At 49.2% G+C, this 15,345-nt stretch overlaps 1 protein-coding gene across 1 annotated transcript in view; it reads right to left on the reverse strand.

Moving 5' to 3' along the window:
- Window positions 1-15,345, reverse strand: part of ACTR3 (actin related protein 3) — a 431,810-nt gene that overhangs the window by 210,302 nt on the left and 206,163 nt on the right. Inside the window, exon 3 of the mRNA XM_078682010.1 lies at window positions 7,473-7,597. Within this exon, the coding sequence (XP_078538136.1) occupies window positions 7,473-7,597 (125 nt within the window). The remainder of the gene's footprint in view (window positions 1-7,472; window positions 7,598-15,345) is intronic.

Genomic DNA, 15,345 nt, shown 5'->3' on the forward strand with positions numbered 1-15,345 from the left:
CGTGGGTTCACCACTCTTGCCCTGGTGGGTTCCTTGAAGATTTCCGGTGCATGCTTAAGGACACCTTTCAGCATTGGAAGCGTTTTTACAGTTTTTTCTGCGGCAGAGAAAGTGTCAAACAAAAAATCTTCCACCGGGTCAGCATGCATGTCCACCTTATGATTTGCAGCTGCCCGTTCAATTAAGGCATTGAATGCCGCTGAATCCTCCGTTGGGGATGTCCGTACACCATAAACTTGTGGGTCCTGTACCACTTGTTGGCCTCCCTGGTCACCAGTGTCTACCCAGGAGTCCTGTTGCTCATCAGGGTCATTGTTATCTGGGAAATTGTACTGGTCATCCTGGTCATCGTCATCTCCCCCTGAAGCATTGGGAGAGGGGGATGGGCTCCTCCTTGGTTGAGGGTCAATAGGGTCAACAAGGGCAGGAAGGTCCTGTGCTGGCCTTCTCTTCTTTAGAGGTATGACATAGGATTCTAATGGTTGGGAAGTAACCTTTCGCTTATAGAGCGTTAATTTTCCCGTATCTGCGTCGATATAATGCTCAGATTGTTCTTCTGAAGCTTGATGTCGACCCAAATGGCCACTTAGCATCGAGTGTTGTGAGGCTTCTGTGTCCTTTGACACCGACCGGGGTGCAAAGGCCTTCGGTGCCACCTTCGGCGGCAGAGTGTAGAGGATGTGCGTGGAAGTCTTCTTTGGTGCGTCCACCAATTTCGGGGCCGACGGCGCGTGAGTAGTTGACGGCAAAGTCTTCTCCCGAATCCGTTTGAGGGAGTCGGTGACTTGCTTCGTGAACGAAGCGGAGGGTTTAGTTGCCGATGACCCATGGCCGTTACCATCGGAGGACCCCAGCGTCGACGAGGTATCCGTGTGTAGTCGAGCCTCCGACGCATCTTCAACCCCAACGGTCCGGGCCTCCTTCGTGCCGTTGCATAGGGCCTCCGGACTTCGGTTCGGGGCCCTTAGTCGACTGCGCTTCGAACGGGCGTTTGCCTGTTGGCGCCGCAGTCGCGTCTGATGGTGGTCCGACGGTCGTTGTGGACTTTGGTGGAGCAACCGTGGCCGACACGTGTTCGATGACCTTCGGGGTCGGCTCCCTGGCCACCGTATGGAGCGGTGCCGGCTCGACAGCCTTCTTTGGCTTCGGAGCCGCTGAAGGCGACGGAGTCGATGACGTATCAGGCTTCTTCAGTTTCGATGGTACGTCGGCCATCTTTGTTGTTGTCGAATCCGAAGGTTTCGATATGCGCAATGGCGGCTCCGCAGATGTGTCCGTGGCCGGGCCAGAAGGTGGGGCCGGGGATTGCGGTGCAGGGTCGTGGGTAAGGCCGAGTGGCGATCCCGTGACCTGAGCCATGTAACTTTCGGGGCATAGCTCTTCCTCCGAGCTATCTTCCGCGGCCCCATAAACTTCTTAGTCGTCCCCTACCTCCTCGACGTATTCCAGGTCCTGGCCCTCGACGGGTTCCCCGGAATCGGCCTCGACCTCAGTCGATGGTGGTGAAATTTGCTGACTATGGCTTGGGCCTTCTGCTTCGGGGTAGTCGAAGATGTCGTCGGGTGCCGGAGCCGCTCGCTGGGCCTCAAGGCGCGCCGCGCGCCGAAGCTTGAGCGTCTTCGACCTGAACTTCGACCAGGCCATACAGCTGGCCTCGTCGTGTTCCGGCGAGAGGCATTTGTTACAGACTGGATGCACGTCGATGTGTGGGTACTATGAACCACACACGGGGCAGAACTTGAACGGACTCCGTTCCATCGTAGAATCGTCGGGGTCTTGCTGCGACGACAGGGCCTCGATGTCCGAAGAGTTACTCGACTCCGCAGAATACCGACTCCTAGAGTCGGATGAAGCACGAAACCGAACAATACCGACGAGGTAACGAAGGCCTTTTGGCCTTAAAGAAGTAGTTTTATTCGATTCCGACTAGGAGACGTCGAAACCACATCCGAACCCAATGGCGGAAAAAAACAATCTGGGGATGGAGTCGATGCCCATGCGCACTGTAGTCCAGGGGAGGAGCCACCTATCTCGTGATATTCCGAAGACTCTTCCAGGACAACAATGTGCAATCATCCGGACCCAACACTAGGCGGCGATCTATGCAATAGATATGAATTTAGCAGCCCACATGCCTCGAACACAAGAACAGGGTGCAACTTACTAACCACATCCCACATTTGATGCAGTTTCAAAATATTGCCAAAGTTATAAGCAAATGAAATTTGTGCCATTATGGAATTGCACAAATCATGAACTGCCCATAGAAAAGTAGATTGTGCAGATTCACTATATAGCAATGAAGTTGTATGCAGATTAAAGCGTTTTTTAACGTCCTCTGTTCCAGACGCCGGAACATGCCACCACCCAGTCCCATTCACCCCACTATGTTGATGGACCTGCACGAATTTGAAAATACCAAGCGTTCAACATACGATCTGAAAACAACTGCACAGAATCTTCCGAAGCCTCAGATTTGTGTGCTAGATGTATTGTTTCAGCAGTAGATTTTGACCACATGTTCTGGGACTATCCACGGCTGCGCCCGTATTGGGGCTGTGGTGACACAAATGACTGAAGCAATCACAGGACTGCCGAGGGATAATACTTAGGAGGCAGTAGCTCTGGGAGTGTATAAACGACATAAGACACATAAAACCATTACCGACTTTATTGACTTAGCCCCAGTGCTGGCAAATAAAACAATTACCATACATTGGAAAAACCCAATGGCTCCCTCCAGCCAGTCCTGGCGTTGGATGCTGAAACTACGGATGAAAGCTGCAGTCAAAGTCCTCCATAAGCAGGAAACTGGAGGTATCCATCACCTCCCCATAGCCCTGGTCTGGGATGAGTTGATAGCTAAACTGCTGGAAACACAATGGGAATAACTAATCCTCCTGAGACTCCCTCCGAAGAACCAGGTTCCTCTCTTAATACTAGGCCACCTTTTATCCTTCCTGACCACTGAACTGCCAGTGAACCATCTGAGACAGTCTTCCAAGGTGCTTAAACCAGCTGATACTCCCCATCATCCCTCAGATTCTCACGGCTTTCCCTCAACTACTTTCACCATTGCTAAACTCTTCAACCCAGGTGTCTCACCTTTTTTGCGTAAAGGCTTGCTCTCAACCTCTTGCCAACAAACACAGCCCAACTTAGCTCACTAGAACCTCTTTCCAGTTCTGCCCCGCCTGCAGTTCACCACAGGATACTCCACGTGTCATACAGTTCCACACCTCTACCAGAGTCTATGTGCGAATCTCAGCACTTTTTATATGTGGGACATTTATTTGGAATTACTTCTACTATTTGGGATGCTGTAGTATCCTCTGAAAACAAGAAACTGAGAAAGAAAGGCTACTTAATAATATGAACCTTTTGTAGCACCGAGATGAAATGAACCATAAAAGTCACCTAATACAAAGCACTAGTCTGTGTATATACTAATGCTACACGACTATGAATGATCTTACTGGACTTTCATGAATTGTTCTGTACTTTATTAAAAATCTTTAAAAATGTATATTTTAAAAAAATACTAATCGTCTACCAACTGTCATTTGTAAAATGGTGCCAACATAAAACAATTAAACTGTTTTTCAACTAAGACATAAAAGCCTTCAAGCCCATCCTGCACCTTTTTTTAAATGCCAATATTTTAAAAACCACTGAACAAATTTAAAACAGGCCACAAAAGGCACGCTTTCAAAGTAAAGTTCTACCTTCATGATGTTTGGTCTAATCTGTTTAGCAATTTTTGATGTGGCTGAAAGCAAAATTCACTATAGAAGCTAAAATGGGCAAACTCCTTTTTGCACCTCTGCCTTTCACCTTCTACCCCTTTTTTAACTTGTTTTTTGTGAGCAAAAATTGGCACTGCAGACCTAAACAGTCATAACCTAAAAAGGTGCCAAATTTGATGCAGATCAGTCTACAATGACCAAGGTTCTAAACAAATCGGATAAAGTTTTCGATGGAAAGAGCAACTCACCCATAACTACACAGTTGCTACTCCTTTATAGATAGTACATGGACACAAGACTGATATCAGATCGGTCCCACACAGCACTGATGTTGACATCCCTGTAGTGAACCCCCTCAATCGAATAGCAAGGAGTTGGTTGCATGTGCAACCTATGGCCACAGTGTTGGTGGAGGCACCTCACTAGACGTTTGCCATCATAACGAGGTTGTAAAAATATACAAGTGGATTGACACTGCTTGTTGGGGTAACGGAGCATATATGGATTTTACATGGGTGACCAAGCAGATGCAGGACTATTTTTCATCCTAGAAGACTAAGGAACCAGATAACTAACCGAATTCTGCATGAACATATCAGTTGTCTGCTATGTGAGTAGTTGGCCTGGTAAATGATGCTCACTAGTTCTAGTGATCACCTTGTACCATGCCAAGCAACCCTTATGGTGCACGTTGTAAAGTCAACCTTATAGACAAGCTATGCTAGGGGTTGCATGGACTAAGCAGTCTTAGGCTAAACTCTGTAAAGGCATGTGAAGCAAGCTGTTTTACCATACACAATCCCTTGAATACCAAATGAAAGGACACCACACAGATATATATTGAAAATATATATAGATTTATTTATACAAATAACCACGATACTCTTTATGAGCACAGAAGCAAATGCGTTAAAAAAAACCCACAGTTTAAATATACAAAAGTTGCACAATTATGGATGAGCCCTAGGGGCCACCTAAACCATATACTAAAATAGTGGTATAAGAACCACTATGGGGAAAGTGAAGAGGCCTAGGGCCTGGGGAATCGCTGGAGCTGTTCGGGACTAGCAGTGAAGAAGTCGGGAAAGGCCCGCGGGACTCGGGTGCAGTGCGGAAAGTGCACGCTTTACCAATGCAATGTCAATGGTGCGTAAAAGTTACAAAGTTAGTTATTAAGGAACCTTCCGAGTGACCTAGAAGGATGAAACTTTAGACACAGACACTAGAGGTGTATACCAGTGTGGGAACACCGGCGTTGCTGAGTTACCTCACCCACAGGAAGCGGGTGCACAGGGTGGAAGTAGTGTCTGGTTTCGTCACGCAGGTCGATGGTGCTTGGAGCTGAAGATGCTGCAGGCGGCTCGATGTGAAGGGTTCCGGTGGATCCAAGGGTGGATCTGAAGAGGTGAAGACCTGAAAGCAGAGGGGACAATGTTCAAAGTCACTAGCCAGTGACTACTGTGGAACCAGGAAGGAACCAGGCGATGTCGGGTGCAAACAGGTGATGTCGTGAAGATGGTCTCTGCAGCCACGTGGACACGAAGAGGTCAAAGACGTCCAGGAGTCGGTCACGAGCTGTCCCACGTAGGCTCTCGCTGATGGCGGTGTCGGCAACTTGATTGGAGCAAACAGGCCTTGGCTAAAGCAAGCCACGCAGGAAGTGATTCAAGCTTCTCACTCAGACCAGCAAGGTCAGAACGGGTGCTCCTTTTTAGGGGAGCAAGGGCCAATCTGGAGCAACCAGACCAGCGGTGTAGTTTGTCGTTTTCGTCGCCAAGATGGCCGCTAGCCACGTGTCAAGTGGCCGGATGGCGCGTCGAGTGGCACGGTGCAAAAGGGCCCCACGCAGATCGTGGAGATGCTGGGGGGCTGATCTTCGGTGCAAGGGCTGCTCGAGGTTGGGGCTTCTCAAACCCCAAAGCAGTGTCGAGGGTGCCTCGGAAACTGCGCAGTCAGCTTCTCGGGGGTCTTTCAAGAGGTCCGGTCCCACGTCTCTCGGTGCCTCCACGGGTCCCTTCTTTGCAGGGGCTGTGGATCGGGCTGTGAGAAGTCTGGGTGTCTGGGTCTTGTCAGGCTCTGGGCTCGGGCCCTGGCGGGAGGCGGCGGCAAAGCAGACGTCGAGTTGCTGGATGGTGCCTGTGTTCACAGGGGGGCCACTCCTAGGCCACAAGGGAGATGCTCTTCAGTCTTCTGGGCAGCAGAATGTCGAAGTCCAGTCGTCTTCTTAGTTTCAAGTTGATTCAGGATGATCTGAAGTCTCAGGACACAGCTCCCACTTTTATTCGAATCTGGGGGGCCGGATCACCTACTAGGTCCCTCCTCTGGGTGGAACCAGGAAGGGGGGTGGTTACACCCCCTTTCCTTTATCCAGTTTCACGCTAGGACTGGGGCTGGAAGGCCCCAGCACCGGTTTGAACTGGCCTATGCACAGGGACACCTTGTGAGCCCCAGGCATGTCTGATTCTATTCAGCCCTGTCCTACCCAATACACAAAATCCTGTCTGGGGTGGTGCTAGCACCTCCCAAGGCAGGAAACCCTTTGTCCAAGCTGCCCTCGCTGGAAGGACTCCCAGCAGCAGGAGGTTAGACTTGTGTCTGTGGTGGCAGCATCCATTTTGTGATGCTGAGGCTCTGTTTAACTTTAACCGGGGTTCAGGCTAGGTACATGTCGTGTCCCTCTAGAAGGGTGGAATGCTACCCCCGTCGCCAGAACTGGCGAGGGGGTAGTATTCCAATTCGTATGACACCTTACTCGACATGTTTTGATAAAGCCAAACCAAAGATAGCATTTAACCGCGAGGTTCATAATGCACTTAAGAGTATATGGTATGGCAGTATCATGAAACAGCTAAAGGACATGGTTCCGAAAGCTGCAGACAGGCTCAGCTCATGCCAGAGTACTATCCCACATATTCCCAAGCACTCTGCCTCCAGGATTGATGAGGCCTTCCATAGGAGTGGCTGATAGGGACATATCTGTCCATTTATGGTTAGGTATAGGCATACTACACCTAAGTAAGGGGTGATTACACCGACTTACCACAGCTGAGTGATTAGCCAGTTGTGTCAAATATGGAGGCCAGGCCAGGGGTGGCACAATACGTGCTGCAGCCCCTGGTAGGCCTTGGAAGCACCTATGCCCTGGGTACCTGGGTACACTGTTACAGGGGCCAATAAGGTGAACCAGTTCCAATTTCGTTATGCACCTAAAGTGCATGGGTAACAATTTAGAGAGAGAACAGCAGGCTGTGGGTCTGATTAGCAGGCCCACAGCCACATTAAGTCATAAACCAGTGAAGCAAAAAGCAAAAATTTGGGGTGACCATAGGATAGCAGACCCTACTCTCCTACATGCTAGATGGCTGATACTGTGCACACGGAGGCAAAAACTTTGCTAGTTTTGATTTTTAGTAGCTTGAAGAGAAAATACTTTTGAATAGTGTACCTATGCCCTTGGTCAGACTGCATTCTGCGTGTACCCTGTGCAAAGACCAGAGTTGTTGAGGAAAAAGGAGCAACAGACTTTCAGCAGCTGCAGAACAGCAGTCACCAAAGCTACAATAATGGTGAAGAAATGGTAACTAACGATCTCATCAGCTATTGGCTTGTCATATTTTTTTTAAACCCAAGGCAAATGGTTTAAAAATAAACAATACTATGAGAAGAGTAAAGTCTAAAACGGTATACTCAAATTAAGCTGAAATGTAACATTTTATTCTAAATTACCTTTGTTGCATATGTTGGTTTGTCTATTGCTTCATCGCCAATAAAGAAGTCTAAGTCGTCCACACCTTTCATCAGTCTTCTTTGTGCCTGGTCACCAACCTTCGCAGACTCCTTAATAGCAATACCTGCAAAAGACAAAAAAATGCAATCACATGAAACAAATGTAAATTGAACATCGCGATTTGGGCACAGTCAACAGTTATGGTGTCTGGCTTGAATAAAGCTTGATAATGCCCGAAATTAGTGACATGGATGGACATCGGGAGGTCTAGTACAAAGGTTACAGAAGATCACTACTTTAATTGGCAAAGTCCTCGAATTTAGCTCCTAGTAAAAATAAAAAAGCAAAGTCACTGTTGAGGATTGTTACACCTATAGCAGAAAGGTTATTAATCAGCTCAAACCCTAACAATTTATTTATTCATTCATTCTCTACACTGCAAACACATCCCTGAGACCATGTCTGACCTTTCAAAAGATCTGGACAATTGCAACCATCATGCCCCAAAGTTAGGGGGTCTTACATTGTCGAACTTATTATATGCGGACGATCTGATACTAATAAGCCACACCCCAGTAGGCCTGCAACACCTTATTAATACAACAAGTACATTTTCCGGAAAAAACGGCCTGAACATAAATACAGAAAAATCGAAGGTGATGGTATTTAACCAAAAATCAAAAAAGCAAACATTTCAATGGTCTCTGCATGACCTTAAAATGGAAACAGTAAAAGAATACAAATATCTGGGGATAATTTTTGACTCCAACGGCTCATTCCAGCTACAAGTAACAACATTAAAAAACAGAGGGATTTCACTGGCCATCGCTTTAAAAAAGTATCAAGAACAAAATATCGGGCCCAAACTTAATCCCCTTGCTGGACATATTTCGCGCAAAACTGCTACCATCAATAACATATGGCAGTGAATGCATGAGAGGGAGAGACGAGGACACTTTAGACAACATGGTCAGTAAAACACTCCGAATACTCTTTACACTCCTTCCGTACACTTTCCCAGCACAGTTAAGGCTGGAGTTCGGCTTACAGACGCAGCAAATTGCACGCAAGGGCGCATATGTAAAATGATGGCATAAGGTAAAGAACGCTGAAACAGACTCCCTGAACGCCCACCTTTGGAAAGAGCTGAAGACAAACAAGTGTTCCCCTGCAATGGTTTACCTCCAAGCAGCTGTAAAATCCCTTGCACTGAAAGACCTCTGGGACTCGAGTTGTTCACATAAGTGCTTTAAGCGCCTGGTCAACAAATCTGTGAAAATACTTTCCATGGAAGAAAACAAAGCAGCACTAACCAGGAGATCCCACGGGTGGTTCGTGATCCAAGGCTACACCAGCGCCCTACCTCAGCCATACTTCAGCACCTGCTTCTCAAGGAAGGTGAAGGAAGATTTTCTGCGGTTGAGCATGGGGTAATTCCGTCAAAAGTACATCTCCCCCCATGGAAACGCCTGGAGTCCAACCCCAATTGTAGGCTCTGCGACAACCCAAAGGAGGACGTTCTGCACTCGTTATGTAGCTGTAAAGCATAGATAGAGCCCGAAGGGGCCAACTAACACAGCTCTGGAACCAAAGTGGTGTGCGAACTCGCAGACAAGCTCTGCTGATCAGCTTTAAGGGAGAAGATATCCAATTAGCCTGCAGACCAGTGCGCGTCATGAAAACAGTTAACACGATCCAAAATCCAGCGGCTAGTGATTGAACTTTATTCAAAAAGACCCGCTTTTGCACTTTAAGAAAATTCTCTTTTGATCACCAAAGACTCAGTAATTGCTGAATGGCTTTTTTATACAAATCCAATGTACTGTACCTATTTGCACGGATATTTCTTCCTCATTTTTAACTCTTTTTACTGCTTTTATCAGTTTTTGTAAAACTCTTGATCATGTATCTCCTCCAGTTTTTTTTATAGAGTAATTGCAAAGGTTTTTATTAATCACGCAATAAAGTTTATTATCATCCCTGAGATGCAACAGAGCATTTTACAACAAAACAAGTACATAAGATTTATAGGCCGAGTAGCAGGACTGTATTGTGAGAAGGTGATGAGCTCTCACATATATTGAAAAGGAAGCATTTTACAAGGATTTAAAAATCTGGGCGATAATTAAAGGGAGCCATAAAGTGACAAGTAGTTGAAGAGCAGTGACCGTCAATCTGCAGCACAGAGTTTTCTGCAGAAAAAAACAGATTTTATTACCCTGCAGCGGTTGTAAACAATTTGGAAACAACTACAAATTGTCTACCTCGGTCTGAACTTTTCAAAAGAATGAAAGTGTGTAGAAACATTAGAAAAGATAATGGAGGGGTGTGGCCAAGCGGCGCAGCATGGAGGTCGCTTAAACCGCGAGCTCCGCCCATGTCGTCTCCCCCGCAACTATCCGCCACACATATCCGAGAGCCAAGCCGGATTCCATGAACCAGAAGGGGCGCCAATTCTCTTCTAGGCACTCCGGTGTCACTCGGAGGTACGTAGCCGAAGCTACAACTCCCGCTACAGTGAGGCCCTCTCACCCATCCTAGCCGGGGCCTGGAGTACAGGTCGAGGCTGGGACAAGAGGGAGGATGGACGGTTTTCCGGCGCAAATCCGAGGCCATGCTAGGCCTGCCAGGCGAAGACATCTACCAAGCTGATAGACTCAGGAGGCGGAGATGATCCGCCGGAAGCTCTGGACGAGGAAGCCTGCAGATTGGACCAAAATTGAAGTCCCCGGGGACCCGACATGATGAAGATTTGCCTTCTCAAACAAGGACGGTGCAGCGAGGAGGACCACCAGGCCGACGCTGCGGACTGGCGCCCATTGTGAGTGTTTCGCTGACCTCCCACCCCCCCACACACATTGCAGTGGGACGGGTAAGTGATTGGGGCCCTCCCCCGGCACAGATAGAAGACGCACATACCCCTCCCAGGCCACAAGACCCTGGGGATATTGGACCAGAGTTACTCCCACTGAGCCTCCCACAAAGGACTAGCCCCCCTTGTGGGTCTCCGAACCAGTGGGCTCCTTAATCTGCCATAAGAGACTGCTTCAGCGGGCGTTGTGAGACCTCACCAACGTACATAACTGGACAGTCAGGCGGGGAGACCCGAATCTGTTGGCATTCCACACTCCACCAGTCGGCCTGCGCTGCACTTTGAAGGAGAGGGGGGTCAGGCTGGTCACGGTCAGTAGCCCACTGAATGGCAACCTCAGAGAAATTGAAGATATCCGGTCCGAGAGGCCACAAAACGGTTCAATCGAACAAACTTGACTGCTACATAGTCCAAGACTCGCAATGGAGGAGCCGGACGATGGGTGAACCCGGAGGGGAGAGTCAGGAACTTACATAAAAAGACGTCATGGAGGCCATTGCAGGAATCAGAACCTCCTTAGAACACAAAATGGACACCCTCTCAATTGAATTCAAACTAATTCAGGACGACCTCACCAAGGCCACTGAAAAGATTAAGCACATTGAAATCACCACAGCAAGTCTCGTGGAAGACGTGTCACCGCTCCAAGAAAATGTACGCGACATGCAGGCGTTTCGCAAATTTAGAGAGCTTAAACAGGATGACTATGAAGGGCGCCTCAGGAGAAATAATATACGTATACTGGGGGTCCCGGAAAAGGCAGAGGGACAATCTCCGGACCTCTTCGTGGAAGACTTAATTCTGAAACATCTGCAGCCTAAAGGACTCCGCAAATTCTTTGTATTAGAAATGGAGCACAGAGTCCCGGGAGGTCGACCGAGGGCTCCTTCGTGTCCTCTACTAGCGAGGGTATTAAACTTTAGAGACAGAGACATCATCCTTAAAAATGCGGGATTGTCCGCCCCCCCCCCCCCCCCCCCCCTCCGTTACAAAAATCCAAAAATAACCTTTTATCCAGACTTTACTCTGATGGTACAGAGGCAGAGAAGATCATTCCAAACAGCGAAGAAACAACTTAGAGACCCTCGTTTCAAATACGCAATGCTCTTCCCGGCGAAACTGAGAGTGGAGGCAGGAGGATAGACTTGGTTCTTCGAACAACCAGATGCAGCTTCTGAGTGGCTAGACAGCCAGGTAGACCGTGATCCTGGGTAACAACCGTGGAGACCGCTCTGAGATTCGGCAACGGTGACTGACATTGGCCTCGATCAGCGACTACACCTTTGCCAAGGCGGACTCCCTTGCCGGTGTTGTATACACCTGTGGGACTTGAAGGGGCTCTCCTATCATGGGCCCTAACCGACTGGACGATCATCATGCTAGTAGGCTGGGTTCTATGTAACTGTACTTAGAATGAGTGAGGGCAATGGGCGGGTGTCATACCCCAACTTTTTCTTCCTTTCACCAGTTTGGGCGACAGGCACTCTGCAAGTTTCAACGGGCAGTTCTACACTCAGAGTGCAGGGACGCAGGGTGGGGGGTAGTTGGGTTGGTGGGGGGTAGTTGGGTTGGGGGGCTGCGTGGGGTTGTGGGTTATTGTTTTATTTAGATTGAGTTTCTCATTGAAAGTACAGGCTGATTTGGTTACAATAAGACAGAAATGTATCTAGGCTCAAATGTGTGTGCAGTGGGACAAAAGTACTAAACTATTAAGTTGGAATGTTAACGGGCTTGGGGACAAAATAAAACATAGTATGGTGCTCCAGCACATCAGACGACTTGCACCTGATATTGTCATGCTTCAAGAAACTCACTTAGTAGGGAACTCATGCAAGGCAATGCACAGATACGGATACACTGTGATAGCCCTTGCTGGCTTCACATCTAGCTCACGTGGAGCGGGTATTATGATCAAGAAATCATCTCCTCTTGCAGCAACCTCCACTTGGATTGATGACCGGGGCAGGTACTTTGGGGTCACGGGCACTTGGGAGGGCCAAACCATTACACTCATGTCAATTTATGTTCTACCGGGTCTGCAGGCCACTACATTCAAACGACCTCAGCACCATCCTATTAGCACTGCTGGATGGGTTGTTAGTGCTCAGAGGGGACTTCAATTCGGTAATCTCAGGCACGCTAGATCTCCACCCCCCTCGTGTGCTGGGACAGTCATCCCGCTGGTTGCCTGACTTTGAGGCCATGGGACTTGTTGATGGCTGGAGGACATATAACCCCGATAAAATACAACACACGTTTCACTCTGGCACACATGCTAGTCTCTCTCGACTTGACTACATATTAGTCCCCGGACCACAAATTACATATATTCAGGAAATTAGACACCTGGCTAGGGGAATTTCTGATCACTCCCCACTTTGGGTGCACATAGTTCTCAGTCACACACAAGTGGGGAGGATTGCATCCATTAACCCATGGTATCCCTGGGTCCCAAAATTCGTAAAGATCTGATCAAATCCTTAGACTATTTTTTTAGGGAGAATGAGGGACCAGTGGAATCGCCTCAAACACTGTGGGTGGCCTTTAAGACAGTAATCCGAGGCAAAGCCCTGTCTTTCATCTCACGGTAATAAAAGGAAAAACGTAAAGACATTTCGGACGCTGAGGCTGAGATTTACTGGCTAGAACAAGATATGGAGACCGACATCACACCCGAGGCGCTCCACACACTTCGCCTTAAGCAGGATAGTTATAGGGCGTTAGTGACTGAGAAGGCCAAAACCCCGGGGCGGGACAAGTTGGGTAGAATCTATGACTTGGGTGACTAGGTATGGAAGCTAATTGGCTTGACAAAAAAGTGTGGGCCAGAAGACTGGTCCCTGAGTTTCGGGAGGCCGGAACATCCCCCCCCTCATGGACCCACAGGAAATTGTTAACCAAATTGCTGAACACTTCCGCACCGTCTAACACCTCCGTAGCCCCAAACAATGAAGACGACTCTACTGAACTCCTTAGAGACATCTCTCCCCCCCAGTCTTTCGCCAGATTCCTCGATAGCGCCCTGACTTCAGAAGAAATAACTCTCGCAATACAATTCCGACGTCGGAACCGGATCGAGGGGGGAGATCTGGGACGACGTCATCCGGGGACGACGTCGTCCGGGGACAACGTCGGGGGCGACACCCTAGGAGTCGATGCCAGCGGAGGGGTCGTTAGGTCGACCAGCAGCGACCCGGATCCGGCAGGGCCCTGCAGCGTCGGGACCGAAGTCGCTGACGGCACCGGGGCCGAAGCAACAGACGGCGCCGGAGCCGAAGCACCCGGCCCACTTGGGCTCCCAGTCGGGAACGCGGGGCCCGAAGACACCGCGGAACCAGACAGAGGAGCGAGCGACCTCATGGCCATGAGGAAGGCATCGATCTCCTCCGGCGTCGCGTTCTGCCCAGGGACCGGCGGATATGGAGCAGGTAGCGACGTCTGCGGCTCCGGCAGTGTCGCCCGAACCCCCGGCCACGTCGCGGGGATTCAGAAGAGCGGTGTTGCTTCTTTGACTTCTTGTGCCTCTTACCTGAGGACTTGGAGCCCGACGAGTGGTGTCGACTCACCGAGCTGCGATTACTCCGGCCCGCGACCGGTCCCTCGACCTCCTCCTGTACCGTGACCTCGAGCGGCGCAGGGCGACTGCCGGAGTTTGAGGCGCTCACGGGACCGCTCCCGCCTAGCTTTCGACGTCACGGCCCGGCAGTCGGGGCACGACTTGTCATCATAGTCGGCCCCTAAGCAATACAGGCACCGGCGATGGGTGTCGGTAACCAACATCAGTCGGCACAGGGTTTGAACCCGGGCATTCCTACCGGCACCGATGGAGTCGTTCGACACGAAAAACAGATCAAAAGGATCAAAAAAGTTTAGTCAAAAATGACTAAAGGGTACCACTTTTTCCGGATCGGCGCTTGCTGGCGCGGAAAAAAAGAACTGAAAGTCAGCGCGCGAGGGCGGCATCCAAGTACTCCGGTGACGTCATCCTGGCGCCAACGACGGATGCGGAGCCGCAGACGACCCCTACCGACGCGCAGGGGTACTGCTACGCAAAACTTTTTGGACCCAGACTGACGCCTGGGGGTATTCTAAGGTAAGGAATCTAATACTAACCTGTTTCTTTCAGATAGCTATGTACGACGATAGCCAAAAGCAGGGTCTGTTACCGAACTACCAGAGATTGGCTTCTATTACTACCATCCATAAAAAAGGTAAACCTAAGACTGAGTATGCATTGTATCGCCCTATTTCGGTCCAAAACGTGGAACCCAAAATCCTGGCCAAATTATTGGCTAATCGGTTGGTGAAAATTATAGGGGACCAATTACATCCAGACCAATCTGGCTTTATGCTGCACAGAAAACGGCGCCGAATAGATTGGGTCCATGGTGTTCTGGGCAGAGCGATCCACATACAAGAGCAGGCGGTAATTGTCTCACTGGATGCCACCATGGCGTTTGATATCTTAGAATGGCCCTATCTCTTCGCAACACTCAAGATGGGGTTTGGGCCAGGTTTTATACAATGGGTACGCCACCTATATCATGAATACATTGCACAAGTTGTAGTCAACAACAAAAAAAACAGACACCTTTCATCTCAGTCGGGAGACACGCGAAGGATGCCCCCTATCTCCCCTGTTATTTGCCCTGTACCTTGAGCCCCTTACAACAGGATCAGGAAAGATCAAGTCATCTGCGGACTCCGATGGTCCCCAGACTGGGAAGATCGTATTTCCCTTTATGCAGATGACATTCTGTTGTATCTTGCCTCCCCCAGGAGGTCCACGATTGCTATTTGACATCTGGGCTATATTTGGAAGATACTCCGGATTCAGAGTAAAACTGGCAAAAATCCCCTCTTTATACCCTCAGGGAAGACCCACCCCAAACACCGGGAGGTTGCCCACTACAAATTGCAACGGACGGTTTTAAATACCTGGGAATTTACATCTCTCTAGACCGTACGCTCCGCTATACCCGTAACCTCGTCCCACCGCT

This window comes from Lissotriton helveticus, chromosome 3_1 (genome assembly GCF_964261635.1).
Source record: "Lissotriton helveticus chromosome 3_1, aLisHel1.1, whole genome shotgun sequence".
Classification (NCBI taxonomy): domain Eukaryota; kingdom Metazoa; phylum Chordata; class Amphibia; order Caudata; family Salamandridae; genus Lissotriton; species Lissotriton helveticus.